This window comes from Saccopteryx leptura, chromosome 3, assembly GCF_036850995.1.
Source record: "Saccopteryx leptura isolate mSacLep1 chromosome 3, mSacLep1_pri_phased_curated, whole genome shotgun sequence".
Classification (NCBI taxonomy): Eukaryota; Metazoa; Chordata; class Mammalia; order Chiroptera; family Emballonuridae; genus Saccopteryx; species Saccopteryx leptura.
In genome coordinates this window covers 336981628-336999226 of record NC_089505.1, presented here as the reverse complement: position 1 = coordinate 336999226, position 17599 = coordinate 336981628, and the positions used below count along the sequence as shown (strand labels likewise).

The 17599-nt window shown below is 38.4% G+C and overlaps 1 protein-coding gene across 7 annotated transcripts in view; it reads left to right on the top strand.

Moving 5' to 3' along the window:
- The window catches only part of RGS22 (regulator of G protein signaling 22), a 196832-nt gene that overhangs the window by 39827 nt on the left and 139406 nt on the right, over window positions 1–17599 (top strand). For all 7 annotated transcript variants that reach the window (XM_066379221.1, XM_066379222.1, XM_066379220.1 and 4 more), the window contains 3 exons: window positions 13230–13359; window positions 15683–16295; window positions 17086–17247. In XM_066379221.1, coding sequence (XP_066235318.1) covers window positions 13230–13359; window positions 15683–16295; window positions 17086–17247 — 905 coding nt within the window. The remainder of the gene's footprint in view (window positions 1–13229; window positions 13360–15682; window positions 16296–17085; window positions 17248–17599) is intronic.

Genomic DNA, 17599 nt, shown 5'->3' with positions numbered 1-17599 from the left:
GTAAAAAAAAAAAAAAAGTAAAAAAAGATTCTCTCTTTGTCTCTCTTTGGCATTTTAATTATGGTGTGTTTTAGTGTGGGCTCCTTTGGGTACATCTTATTTGGGACTTTCTACACTTTCTGGACTTGTATGTCTATTTCCTTCATCAGATTAGGGATGCTTTTTGTCATTTCTTCAAATAGGTTTTCAATTTCTTGACCTCTCTTTTCTCCTTTTGGTACCTCTGTGACACGTTAGTACACCTGATGTTGTCCCAGAGGCTCCTAAACTATCCTCATTTTTTAAAATTTCTATTGGGTGGTTTCTGCTACTTTATCTTCCAAATTGCTACTAATTTACTGTTAATACCCTCTATTGTATTTTTCATTACAGTTACTGTATTCTTTGTTTCTGACTGGTTCTTTTTTATGTTTTCTATATCGTTATGTTTCCATCTCTGTGTTAAGGTTCTCACTGAGATTATTGAGTATCCCTATAATCAGTGTTTTGAGCTCTGCATCTAGTATATTGCTTGTCTCCATTTTGTTTAGTTCTTTTGCTGGAGATTTGTTCTGTTCTTTCATTTGGAACGTGTTTCTTTGTCTCCTCATTTTTCCTTCTTCCCTGTGTTTGCTTCTATGTATTAGGTTGAGCCACTGTGTCTCCCAGTCTTGATAGAGTGATCTTATTTAGTAGCTTTCCTGTGGGGTCCAGTGGCACAGTCTTCCTGGTCTCCTGAGCTGGGCACTCTAGCTGTGTCCCTTGTGTGGGTTGTGTGTGTGTTCTTATTGTAGTCAAGACTTAATTGCTGTTGCACATCAGTGGGATGGATTGACTCTCAGATTGATTAGTTGTATGGACTGACTGTGCTTATAGTGGAGAAACTGTTGTGTAGGAGCTAACCCTACATAGCAGGACTTACTTTAATGGGGCTCAGTGCCTGCCAAGTCTGCTCTTCTGGTATGTTGTTTGTGGAAGTGGTTGGGTGGTGCCCTGGTGTGGTTTGATGCTGGACACTGAGTATGTTGGTTCTGGGGCCTCTTGGTAGGGACTCTAGTGCAAGGCAAGTTCAGATGCTGCCTGTGCCCTGCTAGGGACCACTTGGCATGAGTAACAAAGTGATCTGCAGATGATTGCCACTTGTGCTGGGCTTGGAGGTGCCTGAGAGTGGATAAGGTCAAATTAAGGATGGCTGCCACTAGTGCTAGACTTGGGGCTGCTTAGTAAGAGGCATGGGGTATGCTGAGGACAGATGCTGCTTGTCTGGGGTTTGTCAAACTTTGACAAATTTTAGGAGAGTCCACACCATGAACCAACACAGGCTGTTAATGTGGAAAAGACACTGGAATTAGTGTGGTTGGTCCTACAAGTTGGACGGGGCAGGGTGTAAGGGAATCACCAGGGTTGGAAGGTCAGTGTTAGCTAGGTTGATGGAGAATCAGATATGGGCCTTGCCTGCACCTGCCAGGGGAGGGCTCAGCAAAGGGACAATGTCTACTGCCAACACTTTTGTCCTGGAGAAGGCTGCCCCTTCAGCTTTTGTACTAAAACCAGACAATCAAGTTCTTTCCAGTATGTGCCTGGCACCTCTTGAGCTGCTGTCCTAATGCTGGAACTCAGAGCATGTAAGTCCAAGTAAGTTCATGCATGGGCTCTCTAAGATGAATGTCTGGACTGCAGCAGCCTCTGTGTCACTCAGCCACAATCTCCACTAGTTGTTATAGCCAGAAGTCAGGGGGACTTCTCTTCCTGGCACTAGAACCCTGGGCTGGCTAGGGGTCCTGGGGTAGAGCTGAGACTCTTCACTCCTCGGGAATCTCCGCAGCCAAGATATCCCTCCCTATTTTTAACTTCCACACAAGGATGTGGGCCTAGCCCTTTACAAGCCTCCACCTCCCATCCTTCACAACCCCACCTTCATCACTTTTGTATAAAAAGATGTTAAATTGGGTCTCTTCCTTTCTATTGTCAAGATTCCTTATCAGTAATAAAACACTTTAATGTTAATTATGTCTTAACTGTTATTAGATAAATATGTCCTCCTTAATTGAAGAAACATTGGATTGTATGAGATCAAATGTATAATCAAATGCCCTTTTGGGGAATCATGGGGTAATGAAAACTTGTTTGATCTTTGGCCTTTAATTATCAGATTTTCTCTCTGAAACACACTTCCAATACACAATTCTGTAAGAAATCAGGAATGTAAAATATGTGGTCCATGTGTTGATACTCTCCTGGTTTCTATTCATGGCAGACATTGCTAATCAATCATGGCAGTTTTCCTACTGAGCTATAGGACTTGGCTCTAAATTCTTTTCAACATAGTACTTTAGGCAGACACTTCCAATTGATCAAAGATGTCATATAAGAAGAAAACTATTAACCATCTCTGAATGGGTATACTTATTCTATCTTACTTTAACATTTGTCTTCATATGTTGCTTCTATTTAATTTCGTAGTTTGGCATTTCTATAAGTGATATTTATAGTTATGCCAGTTCCATTATTTCCACTGAGTAATGCTTAGGGATGCATCAAAAGCACATTCTTCTTGTGTTATACTTATTTTGAAGGGTGTATTTTTTTTCTCTTAACCTATAAATCATAGAACTGTCGGAAATACTATAAAATATATACTTCTAGTAGAGGTCAATAAATATGCAAAGGGAAGAGTTCACCTGAGGGAATAAGTTCTGATTCCTACATGGAAATTTATTCAAATATAAGAGACTAAGATCTAAGCTTTTTCTTTTTGCTATTTTCTGTGATAATAACTCATTTCTGTCCACTTGATTCACACTTAAAAAATATATTTTTAATACCTTTTGAAGTTTAAGGATTCAAAGTTCTTTGGCCTTAAATCATTTAAACCATGACTATAGGTAGGAATTAATTTTTATGATAATTGGTAACATTTCTTGGAGTCTTCGGTTATACCATCTGTATGGCCAGTGGCCACTGCTGTTGTGGCTATGCAGGTAGGTGCAGGTTCTCATTGAATTCAGAGAGATGGTAAAGAAACAGTGGAGCCAAAAAATGGTGGGCCATTGCTTTATTAAAGTCTCACACTGTTGGATGAGCAAACATACAGGGAAAACACTTTCCTTTAATTCAGGGCTCTCAACCAGGTTTCACAACCAGGAGGATCTTCTCCAGTTCCTCCTAGAATCAAAGGCCCCTCATCTCTGGTTCTACCTCTGTACTCCTTCTTCTCTCTCTGCAAAATTGGCTTCTTCTTCAGCACTCTGCAGTCTCTCTGCTCTCCCTGAAAAACTGGCTGGGCTCACAAAAACCCCTCCTCCAGCAAACATTAGCAAAACAACGGCTCCTCCCAAGCAGGAATTCAATCCTCAATTTGCAATCAACTGCCCTGCTCTGAGGGCAAGCACACATGGCTGCCCGGTGCCAATTTTTAACAATAAAAGTGAGCCAACTCAAAAAACACAAATTTTACAAACTCATTTGCCCAACACCATCTAAACATGAACAGCTGACCCATCTCTTAAGAGTATGAAGGGGAATAGTTAACTGCTTGTATGTACTGACTACTTTCTCCTCTGTCTTCTCCTCTCTTCCCTGTGTGCAGTTGAAATAACAAGTATTTTTGTATATTGGTCTCTCTCAATTCCTTAAAAGTTTTCTAATTATTTTTGCCTCCTCTTAGTGCTTAGGATAATGCTTGGAATAGAAAAGTCACTTGGCCCTGGCCAGTTGGCTCAGCGGTAGAGCGTCGCCCTGGCGTGCAGGAGTCCCGGGTTCGATTACCAGCCAGGGCACACAGGAGAGGCGCCCATCTGCTTCTCCACCCCTTCCCCTCTCCTTCCTCTGTCTCTCTCTTCGCCTCCTGCAGCCGAGGCTCCATTGGAGCAAAGATGGCCCGGGTGCTGAGGATGGCTCCATGGCCTCTGCCTCAGGCGCTAGAGTGGCTCTGGATACAACAGAGCGACGCCCCAGAGGGGCAGAACATTGCCCCCTGGTGGGCATGCCGGGTGGATCCCTGTGGAGCGCATGCGGGAGTCTGTCTGACTGCCTCCCCTTTCCAGCTTCGGAAAAATGAAAAAAAAAAAAAAAAGAAAAGTCACTTAATAAATATATGTTGAAAAAACATATAAGTAATAATAAGTGACTTGGTTTTAAAGAAAGGAAAAGAGGGAACAAAAGGAAATTAGACTTTTTCAAAGTATAGGGGTACAAAAAGATAATTTTTCTCCCACTTTCTACATTCTTCTGACTAGACTAATAATCAAACAACATAAGACAGAATAACAGGGAAAATGTCCAAAATTTATTACAGTGTACATTCAGGGGTGCCATAGGAATAGAGGCCCGGGGATGCACTGGCCATTGAGAAACATATAGATACCCTGTCATTCCCCACTGTTAGTTTTTAACAATCTTATATAAGATTAGTTTTATGTGGAAGTAATTATTTTGCTACTTTTCTTGAGCCTGGAGTTGAAATCAACTGAGGCCTGGATGTTATCCCTAGGGGTTAATGCATAAGTCCTATTTTCTGACCCCTCCCCCTGGTTTACAGCTAGTGCTTGACTTACGACCCCGATTGGTTCTGACAGACTGGTCATAACACGATTTGGTCGTAAGTTGAGTAGGCTATATGTACAGTAGTGTGAAATGATGTTATAAAATTTTTTAAGTCATTTTATCATAATTTTCTTTCATTATTGTTATATATCATAATTTTCTGTGTTCATTTTATGCCATTTGTATCATCTCTACACCATTTTGCTTCTTATTTTTACATTCGTCAGTTTTAAGTAAAACACTGCATTACCAGTACAACTGGTTTAATATTTGCAAAGACAATTTCTTCTTGGTAGACATCTTGGGAGGGGTTTGATGAAAAATATCCAAGACACAAAACAAAAATTGCTGTACCGAGTCTGGGATAACAGTTGAAATGGTGCACGTGGAGATGGTAGTGCTGCCGGAAGCTGGTCCGCACTGTCCTACACCCAGCTGGGCAATGCTTGTGCTACCAGACATGGAGCAGTCGTGGCTAGCGACTGTGGTGGTAAAGTCGAATGGTTGTAAGTTGCATAGGTCATAAGTCGATCAATATTTGTATTTCTCTGCTGAGGACTTTTACCTGCATGCTCAGCAATATGCTAGTGGAGGAAGGGTTGCCTTGGGGGCAAGGTTTTTGTTTTTCTTGTTTTTCCCATTGCTAGGTATTCTGAGTTCTTCTCCCTGGTGGTTTTCTGAGCCTGCCTGTTGGTCAAATAAGTTTGTAAAATATAATTTTTATGTTTGCTTGTGTTGGGCAGATAAAATATATATATTATGCTCACTTTGTTAAAGATGGTGCTGCCCATGTGGAAGCCCGTTGCCCAGGTGATAACATTAGTTGCCCTTCCTGTTTAGGATGGGCGTGATTATGTTAATATGTGTTGGGGGAGGGCTTTCGCGCCAAAAGGTTTTAAAAGGAAGAGAGATCACGTTGTTTCAGAAGAGTGATTACGTTTTAGGAGGAGCCCATGCTGTAGGAGAGCAGAGAAAGGCCACGTGGAGGAGGCCCGGAGAAGCAGCCAAGATGGTGGAGTGCTGAAGGAGAAGCTAGTTTGTGCAGAGAGAAGGAGATGGGGAACAGAGGTGATAAGGCTGGTGAGGTACAAACCTTTGATCCTAGGAAACCCAGATAAGTCAGTGGCTTTGGGAGCCCTGAATGGAAAGGGAAGTGTTTTCCCACCTCGTGCAAGCTAGGATTAAAGCTAATGGCCCACCAGTTCTTGGCTCCATTGTTTCATTACTGACAGTCGGAATCAAATGTGAACCTGCATTGGCCAGGCAGCTGTGATGGTGGCCGTGGCTACTGGCTTTACAGCTTGCTTATAGTTTGCATTGGGGGCTGGGCAGCTCCAGATATGTGTCTGTGAAATTGCAAATTACCATCCTGGTTGGGAAGGGCCATTATTTTGCTAATGTTTGCGGAGAGGAACAGAAGAGAAGAGAGGAGAAGAGGAGGCAGAGAGAAGCCATGTTTGTAGGGGAGAGCAGAGAGAATGCATAGTGCTGGAGAGGAAGCCAGTTTGTGCAGAGAGAGAGAGAGAGGTGTATATAGATGGGGAACCAGAGCTTTGCGAGCCCTGAATGCCCTGTGTTTCGCTTGTCGGCTGGTGTGAGGCTTTAATAAAGGAATAGCCCACCATTTTTTGGCTCCACTGTTTTTTTACTGTTTGCCCAAATTCAGTGAGAACCTGCATGTGAGTAGCCACTACGGCCTCGACTACTGGCCCTTAGTCCTCTCTCTGCTCATCTGACTGTCTTCTACGTTCCCTCTCAAGAACCCTGGCTCTGCATTCTTTCAGGGAAAAGGGTCGCAGGGTCTCTTCTGAGGCTGCTTCCTGCTGAAAAGGGCTGACGTTTCCTTCAGAGACAAGAGATCCTTGCTCCCTGTCAGAGGGATGATTAGGCCTGGGCACAGAAGGAGGTGTATTCCCTGAGAATGAGTAGGGCTCGTAACCTGGTGCAGACAAACTAGGTTACAAATTTTAGTATTATTGGGGCAAAAGCTGAACTGACAGAATTATGAAATAGTGTTTAGTTCTTAATAATTTCAAGTCACAGCATAAGGGAGAAACAAAACAGTAGTTCAGAGGGTTGTAGCCAAAACATTCAAGAAAATCAGAAAAATTCAGGATCCAGTCTAGTTTCTGATACTCATAATTGCATGTTAATGGGCTTCACTGAGATATAATTTTTCTCCCTAAAATTACCCTTAGTTTTTTTGTTTTTTTAAAGAGCTAAATTAAGATTTTCCTGGTTAAAATATTAAGTCCAGTTTTAACTTGGCCTGGTAATTTGCATAAATGCAACAAGAATAGCAATTGATCATACTGGTTTTTTACAATCTGCTTTGCTGGAATTTTATAAGGAATTTTCAGATTGAGTTTTTGTGACAGAGACAGAGAGATAGAGAGAGATAGACAGGAAGGGAGAGAGATGAGACGCGTCAGTTCTTCATTGCGGCACCTTAGTTGTTCATTGATTGCTTTCTCATCTGTGCCTTGACTGGGGGACTACAACAGAGCAAATGACCTCTTGCTCAAGCCAACAACCTTGGGCTCAAGCTGGATAGTCTTGCTCAAACCAGACGAGCCCACGCTCAGGCTGGCAACCTCGGGGTATCGAACCTGGGTCCTTCATATCCCAGTCCAATGCTCTGTCCACTGCACCACCACCTGGTCAGGCCAGATTGAATTTTAATTAGCCCCTCAGGGCATAAACAAAAGCCAAGCTATACAGTTCCCATTAGGCTCTGCCTGCAGTACCTGTAGTTTTGGGTGAATTCCTCAAGCTCTTGAGGCCCCCAAGAATGTCTCAAGGTTCCTTTTTGACATCACCTAGGAAAGTAACCTTCATCCCTTACCTGGTAATGCTATGAACCATGAACAGCAAGGTATCAGGCTGTTTCTTTATTGGCTTTTATTAGCTTCAAAGTCAATCTCAATTCTTTGACATCAAGAGTCCAGGCTTTCCCTTTTGAGACGACATTCTAGCAAAGTCTTAGAAACTGATTCTGTATCTTATAAAGAGAGCATATTCTTACTGAATTTATGGAAATAAATACATTACTATAACAATAATACTGACTCATTAAAAGTGGCCAGATTATGGAGGGATTAAGTAAGAAGAAAAATATAAATGCCCTAATTTTGTTTATAAAAGTATACTTTACTAAACTGCTTTAAGAAAAAACAAGCTTTCTTATATCTGGAAAACAAAATGATTTAATTATCAGTAATACTTTGAACAAAATCAGAAAAATAATTTTTTTTATTCAGCTCTATAATTTTTATTTTTTTCTGGTTATTTGTCCCTACTTTTCTATAAATTGAATTATTTTTTTCAGGGTTCAATAAATCTCTATATGGCTCAAAAGAATGATCTGATTTTTTTTTTTTTTAGAAGCCTATGTTTTAGAATAAATCTAAGTGTTTTTCATGGATTATCCTGAAGATGTAATATATTTGCAAACTCATCAGACTAAAGCAATAGCTGTTTCTAAATAACAAAAAGAAAAACTTAAAATATGGTTATAGATCTAGATAACATTCAGAATGACATGACAAATGAAAGTATATTAAAATCTTCTTGACTCTTAGAGGTTTTCATAGAATTTCCAGAGTACCTGTTGTAATAAAATATATATATACAAACAGGATATAGTCATTATTATTTCTTGTAAAGTTTTTTTAAAGTGATTTCAAGTATATTAAATAGACCTAATTAGACTAATATCTTTCTATTTTCCTTTCAGAACAATCCTTCTTCTGAAGTCCTTCCTTTCTCACCCTTTCTCACCTTTGTTCACTTTCTCAGTTCCTTCTCTTGTTTCTTCCCTCTGCACCAACCTTCTACAACCTGCACAAACCTTCTGCGACTTACACAAACCTTTTTCTCTGTTCAGAAATCACCATCTTTCAGAACAACTTACTTTTCTTCTTTTTCTTTTAAAAGTACCTCCATACTTTATACCTTTTATCATTAAAACCATACAATTTCTTCCCAGTTAATCAGAATTCTTAATTTCCAAAAACCTTAATTCTCAGTGAGGACTAAGTTAGTAACTAGCAATTTTAGATTGATACTTTTATGAACATATTTCATGACTTTTAGAAATAGGTTCTTTCATTGGCAAACATTTTTAAAAGATAGAGATAACAGGAACCTTTTGTAAAATCAGGCAAAACAAACATATTTTCTGTTAAGAACTTTAAAAGACATTAATTAAATTAAACTAGTAATAATATCAAATGCTTTTCTAGACCACTTGGTTAAAAAAAACATTTGGAATGGTTTATATTTTGCAGTATTATTAATAGTTGCAGAGAAGGCAAGACCTCTGCTTTGTCCCTGGTGGCCTTCCAGGTTGTCTGAAGAGAAGGGTGGGGATGGGCTACTGAGCCACTTGGATTTTAAAAATGCCCCTTTTCTCCCCTTTGCATTGAGATCATGGCATGATCCTTCCCATTTTTGCAGCCTGCATGGGGTCCGGAGAGTTGTTAATTTTCCTGTTGTTCTCCAGATTACAATAGTTCCCAGGTCTCCAAGAGAAGGCTTTAAGATATTTAAATGACCTGGTTTCCTTTTTCTTTCTTATTTTTTTTCTGAGTTTTACTGTCTGGAAAGGAGAGTGAGATCTTTTCCCTAGTTTGAATTATTAATTAGGGTTTTTTTTTTCAGTAGAATCTTTAATATGAACAACACAAAAGCTGGTGCATAACATAATAACTAAATTCTAAATAAAGACAAAGTTCAAACAAAAGGTATTTATAAACCACATCCTCTAGAAGGAGGGACTGAGCCACTAGTCTTTAACCCTTTTTCACATTAACCAGTCCTGTAAATGTGACAAATCCCAAATGATGGAGGCAGAGGGTTCCCAGTACACAGAGAATACTAAAAGTTCAGACAGACAGACAGACAGATGAGACAGACAAGAGCTCTCAATCTGAAACTGACTCCTCTTTCACAGACCTGAATACAGTCTGACATACAAACAAGACAGTTACAGTAAAGGGACACGGGCATGACACAGAAATAGAACCTGAATAAACCTAATAGCAGAGTTGCTACTTGGTCCTTAACTCTGAAGACAGTGAACACAGAGCACAGCAATTAATATGGCAAGACCTTACAGAGTACAAAACAAAGAAACAAGTTTAGGATCCAAAATTCCATTTTATTTAAACTTAAATAAGTGCTCCTTACATAACCAATTTTAAAGTAACAATGCTGAGAGCATTTAAATATAGGAATGAAACTATTTTATTTAGTTCAATATCAGCATTTCTAATTTTTGCATGCAAGAGCTTAATTTAGGCCTAAAAGAGCCACATCTTGGCTATGCAAAGTTGGTATCATTTCATAGATTTATAAGTATAGGTTGAGCAATTAGCCAGAATTCACCCTAGGGAGCTATCCTTAGAAATGGACACTGTGTTACCCATTCTGTTACAATATCAGACAAAAACTGAAACAGAAACCAAAATCAGACAAACCATAGAGGAAACTCACCTGTTATATGATATTGCAAACCGGGATTCAGTACACAACCAGACCAGAATAACAGCCGCCTGATCTCAGTCAGGGCATTTTGTGTCAGGGGGCACTGGAGGATGAAATCAGAATTTCCCCAAGTAAATACACACTTGGCAGCTGCTTGAAAAGTACTGTAGTCGGATCCTCCAGGGTCCTCTGGTCCAGACAACTGAAGGGACCCCTGCCAGGAACGTTCCACAAAATCCCTGGAATTTACCAGAATCCTGTGTAGGGTCCCATCTGGGTCACCCAGATATATGTTACCAGACTAAAACCGGTCTGGGGTTCAGGTCACCCGCCTCTGCAATAGCCAATAAGCAGTGATTGGGTCTGAGAAGGACACAGGCACCTTTAAACAAGATTGCCCAGCAACTTGAGAAGGCAGGGGGCATATCCTAGCCCAAAGCCTGCCTTACAATCTCAGTTGTGAGGGCTGATTATGTATTTTTTTCAGATGAGGTTAGTACAATGAAGAGCCATGCAGTTAGTCATAAAATAGGATAGTTGGTTCCCAGCATTCGAGTCATCAAGCAGGATGGTCAGTTCTCAGAATCGTAATTTCTTCTCTAGGGCGTTCCAGTCTAATCGTAGTCTTTATTGCTTCTTGGGTGCTAGTCATCTCCTCGAATATGGGAATGTCCAGTTTCAATAGTTCTCCTGCATTCTGGGTAGGAGTGCTAAGAAAATCTAGGGAACAGATTACATATGGTGCACTAGCAGTCATATATATATTATTGATTGTATACTATATTGATACCCTCTCATTAGGTTCTTTCTTAGTATTTTTGTTTCTTAATAACCAGCTTAAAATCAGTATGCCAAAAGACATATTTTAGGGTGGAAAACTGATCTCCAGAAAAACTTTTATCCACCCAAAAAACCTTGCTTCTTAGGTTAGTGACTACACAGATGGCAGCAGCTCTCGTATCTCCCCTGCTTTTGGTCTTATTGTGTGGCCTGACTTGTACAACTTGTGCTGCTGATTCTGCATGATAGTCAGGGAATAGTGTATATTCCTTTTGAGCTCTGCTTCTTCTTTGAGTGTTCCTTAGGCTAAGTGCCAACCAGTTGACTCAGTTAAAGAAAGGAGAAATAAGAAATGAGAGTAATGCTGGAAACTCTCTCTCTGATTATGTTGAACAAACTCAGGTTCTTTTAGAATAATAGATGAGGATGTTATGAGAAAGTCAGGCAGAGGAATTTTGACCAGAAGGCTGAGATACGGGACATTTTAGGACTGGGATTCTAGAGGGTGAGGATGAGCTTGGGATTTGAGTCAGTTGGCTTAAGGGTACACAGAGCAAAGGAAAAATTGAAGGCTAAATCCAGGGGCAGGTGGAGTCAGAAATCAATCTTCAGGAAGCATCCATTCCAAGCAAAGTTGTGAAAACTGAATCTAAAGCAAAGTGGCAAACTGAGCTTAGCAATGTTTCTTGTGCTCCTGAGAGTAAGTCTTTAGCATATTAGGGAGGAGTTGTTAAAAACATGAGCCAGGTCAGCCAGAATTAGGGGCATGAAATAATTGGGAAGATTGTAAGTGAGAGCTTCTGGCAAAAAAATGTATCCAAGGACTGATAAGTCATGGTGATAGCCAAATTCAAGTTAGATGACATGAATCTGTAGTGAGTCCAGGTAGTAAGTTTGCATGCCTTTAGTGGAAGAGTGGAGAAGATTTTGATGGGTATTGGTAAGGTGACCAACTTTTTTACAATGAAAAGGAGGACAAAAATAAATAGAAGAAAACAATATCGTAAATAAAGAAACATTTTATTCATTGCAACAATAATACACTATAATATGATAAATGCATAATAAAAACATTTGTAATACTTTATAGTGTAATTATGCTTACATGCCTATTAATTTTTAATAGTAATTGTAAGAAAAAATCATTTAGTAAAACTAAATATCAAACAAAACCAGTAATTTGGAGTGATATTCAGGTATATTTATCATTTTCTAATTAAAAAACTTCTGTTTTACGCAACTATTTAATCAAAATGTATTATTAATAGATATGGTTTGAGGTTAGATTTCCACTTTAAAACTCGAATTTTGAGAACATACTTGTAAATAAATAATACATATTTGGAAATTATTAAATAGATAATGAATTAATTAAACGTGAATTGCGCTTACCTGTCTATGATTGAATATTCACTGAGAAAGAAATAATCATGAGTCTACATTGTCATATGTGCCATGTCATGTTTCAGTAAGAAGTACACAAAGCCATTTGTGCGCTCGGTATATCACACGCTCTCTCAAGGTCTCCCGTGTGGAGCACATGCATCTCATGACTGCATCTCACCGCACTGTACTGATCCTTGACGAATCATCATGTCAAATACAAATACGTCACATCACACGCAATGGATCAACTCTGCATGGATTGAATACGAACATTTACAGATTAGTCTTCCAATATCAAAAAGGAGGACATGTAGGAGAACACTTTTCGAGGGAAGATGAAACTTAGAAAAAAAGGACTGTCCTCCCTAAAGGATGATTGGTCACCTTAGTATTGGGCTAATTTTTTTCTTTAGGTCATCTAATGTGAAAATTATCTGAATTAAAATTTCCTTCCCATTATTCTCTTAGCTAATCAATTTTTTTGTGTACAACCTTCTTTCCTTCATGACAAAATTTTTTTCTTCAGTGAGAAGTGGGAGGCAGAGAGACAGACTTCCTCATGTGCCCCAACTGGGATCCACTTGGCAAGCCCCTTATGGAGCAATGCTCTGCCCATCTGGGGCCATTGCTCTGTTGCTCAGCAACCTAGCTATTTTAGCGCCTGAGGGGAGGCCATGGAGCCATCCTCAGCACCCATGGTCAACTTGCTGGAACCATTCAAGCCATGGCTGCGGGAGGGCAAGAGAGAGAGAGAGAGAGAGAGAGAGAGGGAGAGAGAGAGAGAGAGAGAGAGAGAGAGAGAGAAGGAAGAAGAGGGAGAGGGGTGGAGAAGCAGATGGACACTTCTTCTGTGTCCTCTGACTGGGAATTGAACCTGGGACATCCACATGCCAGGCCAATGCTTTGTCACTGAGCCAACTGGCCAGGGCTTCATGGCATAATTTTCCCTTACATATTGTACAGTGCAAGTTGAATAATATGATTTGTCCAGGTTTGTGATTGGAAGAAGATTGCTAATATTACATTAAACAAATGTACTTCTTTCCTCCTAGGCCTCCTATACACAAACAAAAGATTGGTTTACATTAGCAAAACAAAGTGAGCACATAGTATCAACCTTTTCTTCACCATCTGCTGTACTCCGCTGCACAACTGAATCACCAGTTATTTCATCTGTTTCTGGTAAGCAGAAAAGGAGAAGAATGAGTTCAGAACGCCTCTTTAAGTCTTCTGTTGTTCTAATCTTACAGTACAACATTTAGTGGTTCGGAAGGAAAAATTATTTCCTTCCTCATTCCCAACTCCACTTTCTATGTTTTTCAAGAAGCAACTTGATATAGTGGAAAAAAGATGAGTTTAAAACTCAACTCTGATACTTATTGTCTATCTGACTTTCGTAAGATGTTCTACTTCTGGGAGCCTTGCTTTTCTCATCTGTAAATTTAGAATAATGATACTTGCTAAATGTATAGAAAATGCCTGGCCTAGTGTTTGGTACCTAATAGGCAGACAATAAATGTTTGTCCTGTCTTTATCTCCTACCACAATTTACGATCTTATTATTAAGCCTTTGAAATAAAGTGGGTGTGACTCATTTTATTTCCTCTTAAAAGTAAATATTCAATTATGGAACTTGAATTTTTCTTCTGTTTTTAATTTCAGACTGTTTTTCACCTTGAAAAGCAGATAAATTTCTACTGTGGAGAACTTTTGTGGATGACATAAACTTTTAATAAAAATTGAACAACTCTTCCAGACATGGGAGTCATTAACATATTATGATATTGCTGAAGAAAAAAACCCTAGCAATGTGATTCAGGAGAGGAACTCAGCAATTTACTCACAGTTCTTAATTCTTTTGAAAAGTATAAGCAACTTCCAAGGGTGATAAATCTGGGTTCTCCAGAATTGAACCTAAATACAAATGAAGAGGAAAATAATCTCCCTAGTAGAAAACAGCTGAATTTATAGGTTTCTTGCAGTTTTCTCAAAATAGTAAAGTAGAAAATGGGAGCGTGAAGATGTAAAGATAGTAATCAGGAAGAGGAAGGGAAGCAGGAAGGGGCAAGCAGAAATGCCAGCCTGCTCTCTGCCTCCAATTCTGTGAGATCGAGCATGTACCCAGTATCTTTTCATAAGTTTCGAAAGTCTAATTTCCCAATTTTGGGGAAATTTAGTATATTTATTTTCATTAAAAATTTCCAGTTCAATAAAGTATTCACAATTCATTGAGATATGAAATTTGTTACTGAGAAAATGGTCATTGAGGATGGGACACAGATGACAGCAGTTTCCTTGATCCATGGCATTTCAAGAGGTAGATCTGGCAGTGAAAGCACTGACTTTGGATACTTCACTGATTTCTGAAAGAAAGAGCAAGTAGAAGCTAAAGACTATATCTTATTAAAAAGTATAAAAACAACTTATTTATATTTGTTAACTTTTATAAACACCTTATGTCATTTTGTAATTTTAATGATAGGCTATAAGTATGATAGTAATTGAAGCTTTCTGATAAAAGTGAATTTTTAAAAATTGCCAACATGACTCCAGTTCTGATCTGTCCATCTATGGTTTCATCATCTATGGTAGCTAATTTTACTTTATTATGCAACATGAAATATCAAAGTACATACATGCATACCTTGGAGATATTATAGGTTGGGTTCCGGACAACCATAATAAAGTGAATATCACAGTAAAACTAGTCCTATGATTTTTTGGTTTCCCAGTGCACATAAAAGTTTGCTTATACTATACTGTAGTCTGTTAAGTGTGCAATAGGATTATGTTTAAAAAAACGAATGTGTATACCTTAATATAAAAATGCCTTATTGCTAAACAATGCTAAGCATCACTGGAGCTTTCAAAGAGTCATTATTTTTGCTGATGGAGGGCCTTGCCTTAGTCACACAAAGATCACTGGTCACAGGTCACCATAACAAGTACAATAATAATGAAAAAGTTTTAAATATTATAAGAATTACCAAAATGTGACACAGAAACACAAAGCAGGTAAATACTGTTGGAAAAAATGGTGCCAATAGAGTTGCCACAAACCTTCAATCTGTGAAAACAGTATCTGTGAAGTACAATAAGGAAAAATACAATAAAGTGAGATATGACTGTACAGTTGTTTAATGTACATATTCTGATTCTTTAATAAAGTTGGCCTTTGTATATTGACATTCTATATCAGCCTAAAGTATTACATTTTAAAGTATATGTCTTTTTGAAGATCCTCTGTATTAGGGAATGTCAACTATTTAGTTCATCTGCCCCTATTCCCTTTCACATCCAGGGAAGACATGGCTAATCTCTATTGGCAGTTTTTTCTCTACTGGCCCCAAATGTGGCTTTGGACTCCTCTTTAAGACACTGGTCCATGCAGTTACTGCTTGTGATAATAAACTCATTTGCCATTCTGGCTCTATAACATCTAGTTAATAATGAAAAATCTTCTGTATTCATATTTGATCTAATAGCCTTTTATAATTTAATACAGAGAGTTTTATCTTTGATGATGGAGTTCACCCCAGGACGAAAAAGGACCCATCTAAAACCACTAGATTAATTTCTGATTTCGAAGAAGAAGATGAGTCTATATCTCTACAAGACACTCCTTCTCATGCTCTTCTGAGAGTATACCTTGAAAAGCAACAGAATGTTGATGAAAGCCTGCCATTGCATTTCTCAACATGTGAAGAATTTTTAAGATCTTATATAACCTTTATTTTGAGAAGAGTAATTCATCAAATTTCTGGAGAGCCATATAGAGAAGATCCAGGTTATATAAATTTCCAAAATGTAACAGAAGTGGTAGTTGATGAGTGTCTTGAGCTTATTCCTGACAAGGATGTTTGGTTGAGTGAAAGAATTCAACCCACAAAGGAAAAGACAGAGGAGATGTTAAAAGAAACAAGTGCAAAGAGAGAGAGCATTGGATCAGAAAGCAGGGATGATTGGTGTATTTCTCACAAAACTTATGACATTGGCAATAGAAAGGAGTTTGAAAGATTTAAGAAATTTATAAAAGGTACATTAGGGGAGAGATATTGGTGGCTATGGATGGATATTGAGAGGTTGAAAGTTCTTAAGGATGCTGGAAGACATAAAAGGTATTTCTATTTTTTTTTAATTTTTCAGTAGTTCTAAAAACAAATTGTGGAATATTAGTTTGGGCCATTTAAGTGCAGGCAGAAAGCCTGAAATAAATATAAAAATGTAATTTATACTTTTAGAGGAATGAATAATAAAATTTATTTTATTATAATATAAATAATATATTGATTTCACTAGTTCTGTGATTTTAAAGCTTTCAGATACAACAGTAGCTATTATATGGGTTTACATAAGTTTCTTCCCATAGACTCTAAACCTGTTTTTAAATGAGCCATTTTATTTTATTTTTATAACATTTCAGTGATGTATTTTATGGAAAAAAACTATCAGTTATATACCACACTGGCATAAATTTCCTTATATAAAAGATACCTTGTGACAATGTAAGGGTCTGCTTTTCCTAGCAGCCTGCTTGGTTAACAAATTGCATGATATTAATTGGATGCCACTTAGAAATTTATATCTGAATGAGATATCATCTAGAGAGCCTTTTGAAGGTCTGACGGGGTCTTTGGATGCTCCATATATTTGGATTACTGTGAGTCTTAAGAACCCCAAGAGGACCCTGTTTTAACAGAGTCCTTATCTTGTCTGTGTTTCCCTATCTGCTCTGAAGCAGATCAACTGTAATTTCCTTTAAGGGTTTGATTGAGTTAAACTAGTCAAACCTAGTGATTGGGTTATTCCAGTTATTTCAATGGCATTGAGATCATAGAGCTCATTGTTGTATGTAGTTATAAGAGCAGGGGTTACCACAATGTTGATATTGAATGTGTTTTATTGCAGACATCTTGAGAAGATGAAAAAACGCTATCTAGTGAGCAGTGGAGATTGCTACCTTTCTGCAGAAATCTTAACAAAATTTAAACTGCTAGATGGATCTCAGTGGAATAAAGCACACTTAAAAAGTATTCAGACTGAAGTTATAAAACCCTTACTTCTGTATTGGTAAGAAAAGATAATGTGATTCAAAGTTACTTGCTTTCACTTTTTTAGGCTAGTTACAAGTTATATTTTTATATATAACTCATGGAAGTTTAAAATGTCAATAATTATGTCAGAGTAATGGTGGCATGAGAGATATCCTTGATCCCTCCTCTTGAAATTACAACAAACGAAACAGTTATAACTCAGTGAAGGAACACTAGCTGGGTTTGCAGCCTTGCCTAAAAGATCCATGCATCAACCCACTAAAGGTTGGAGGCAAAAGATATGGATTACTCACAGTGGGGCTTCAGAGAGGGAGAAAAAGAGTTGCTCTGGGTTTTCATCTGCTGGGGCTCCAGAGAGGAGGGAAACC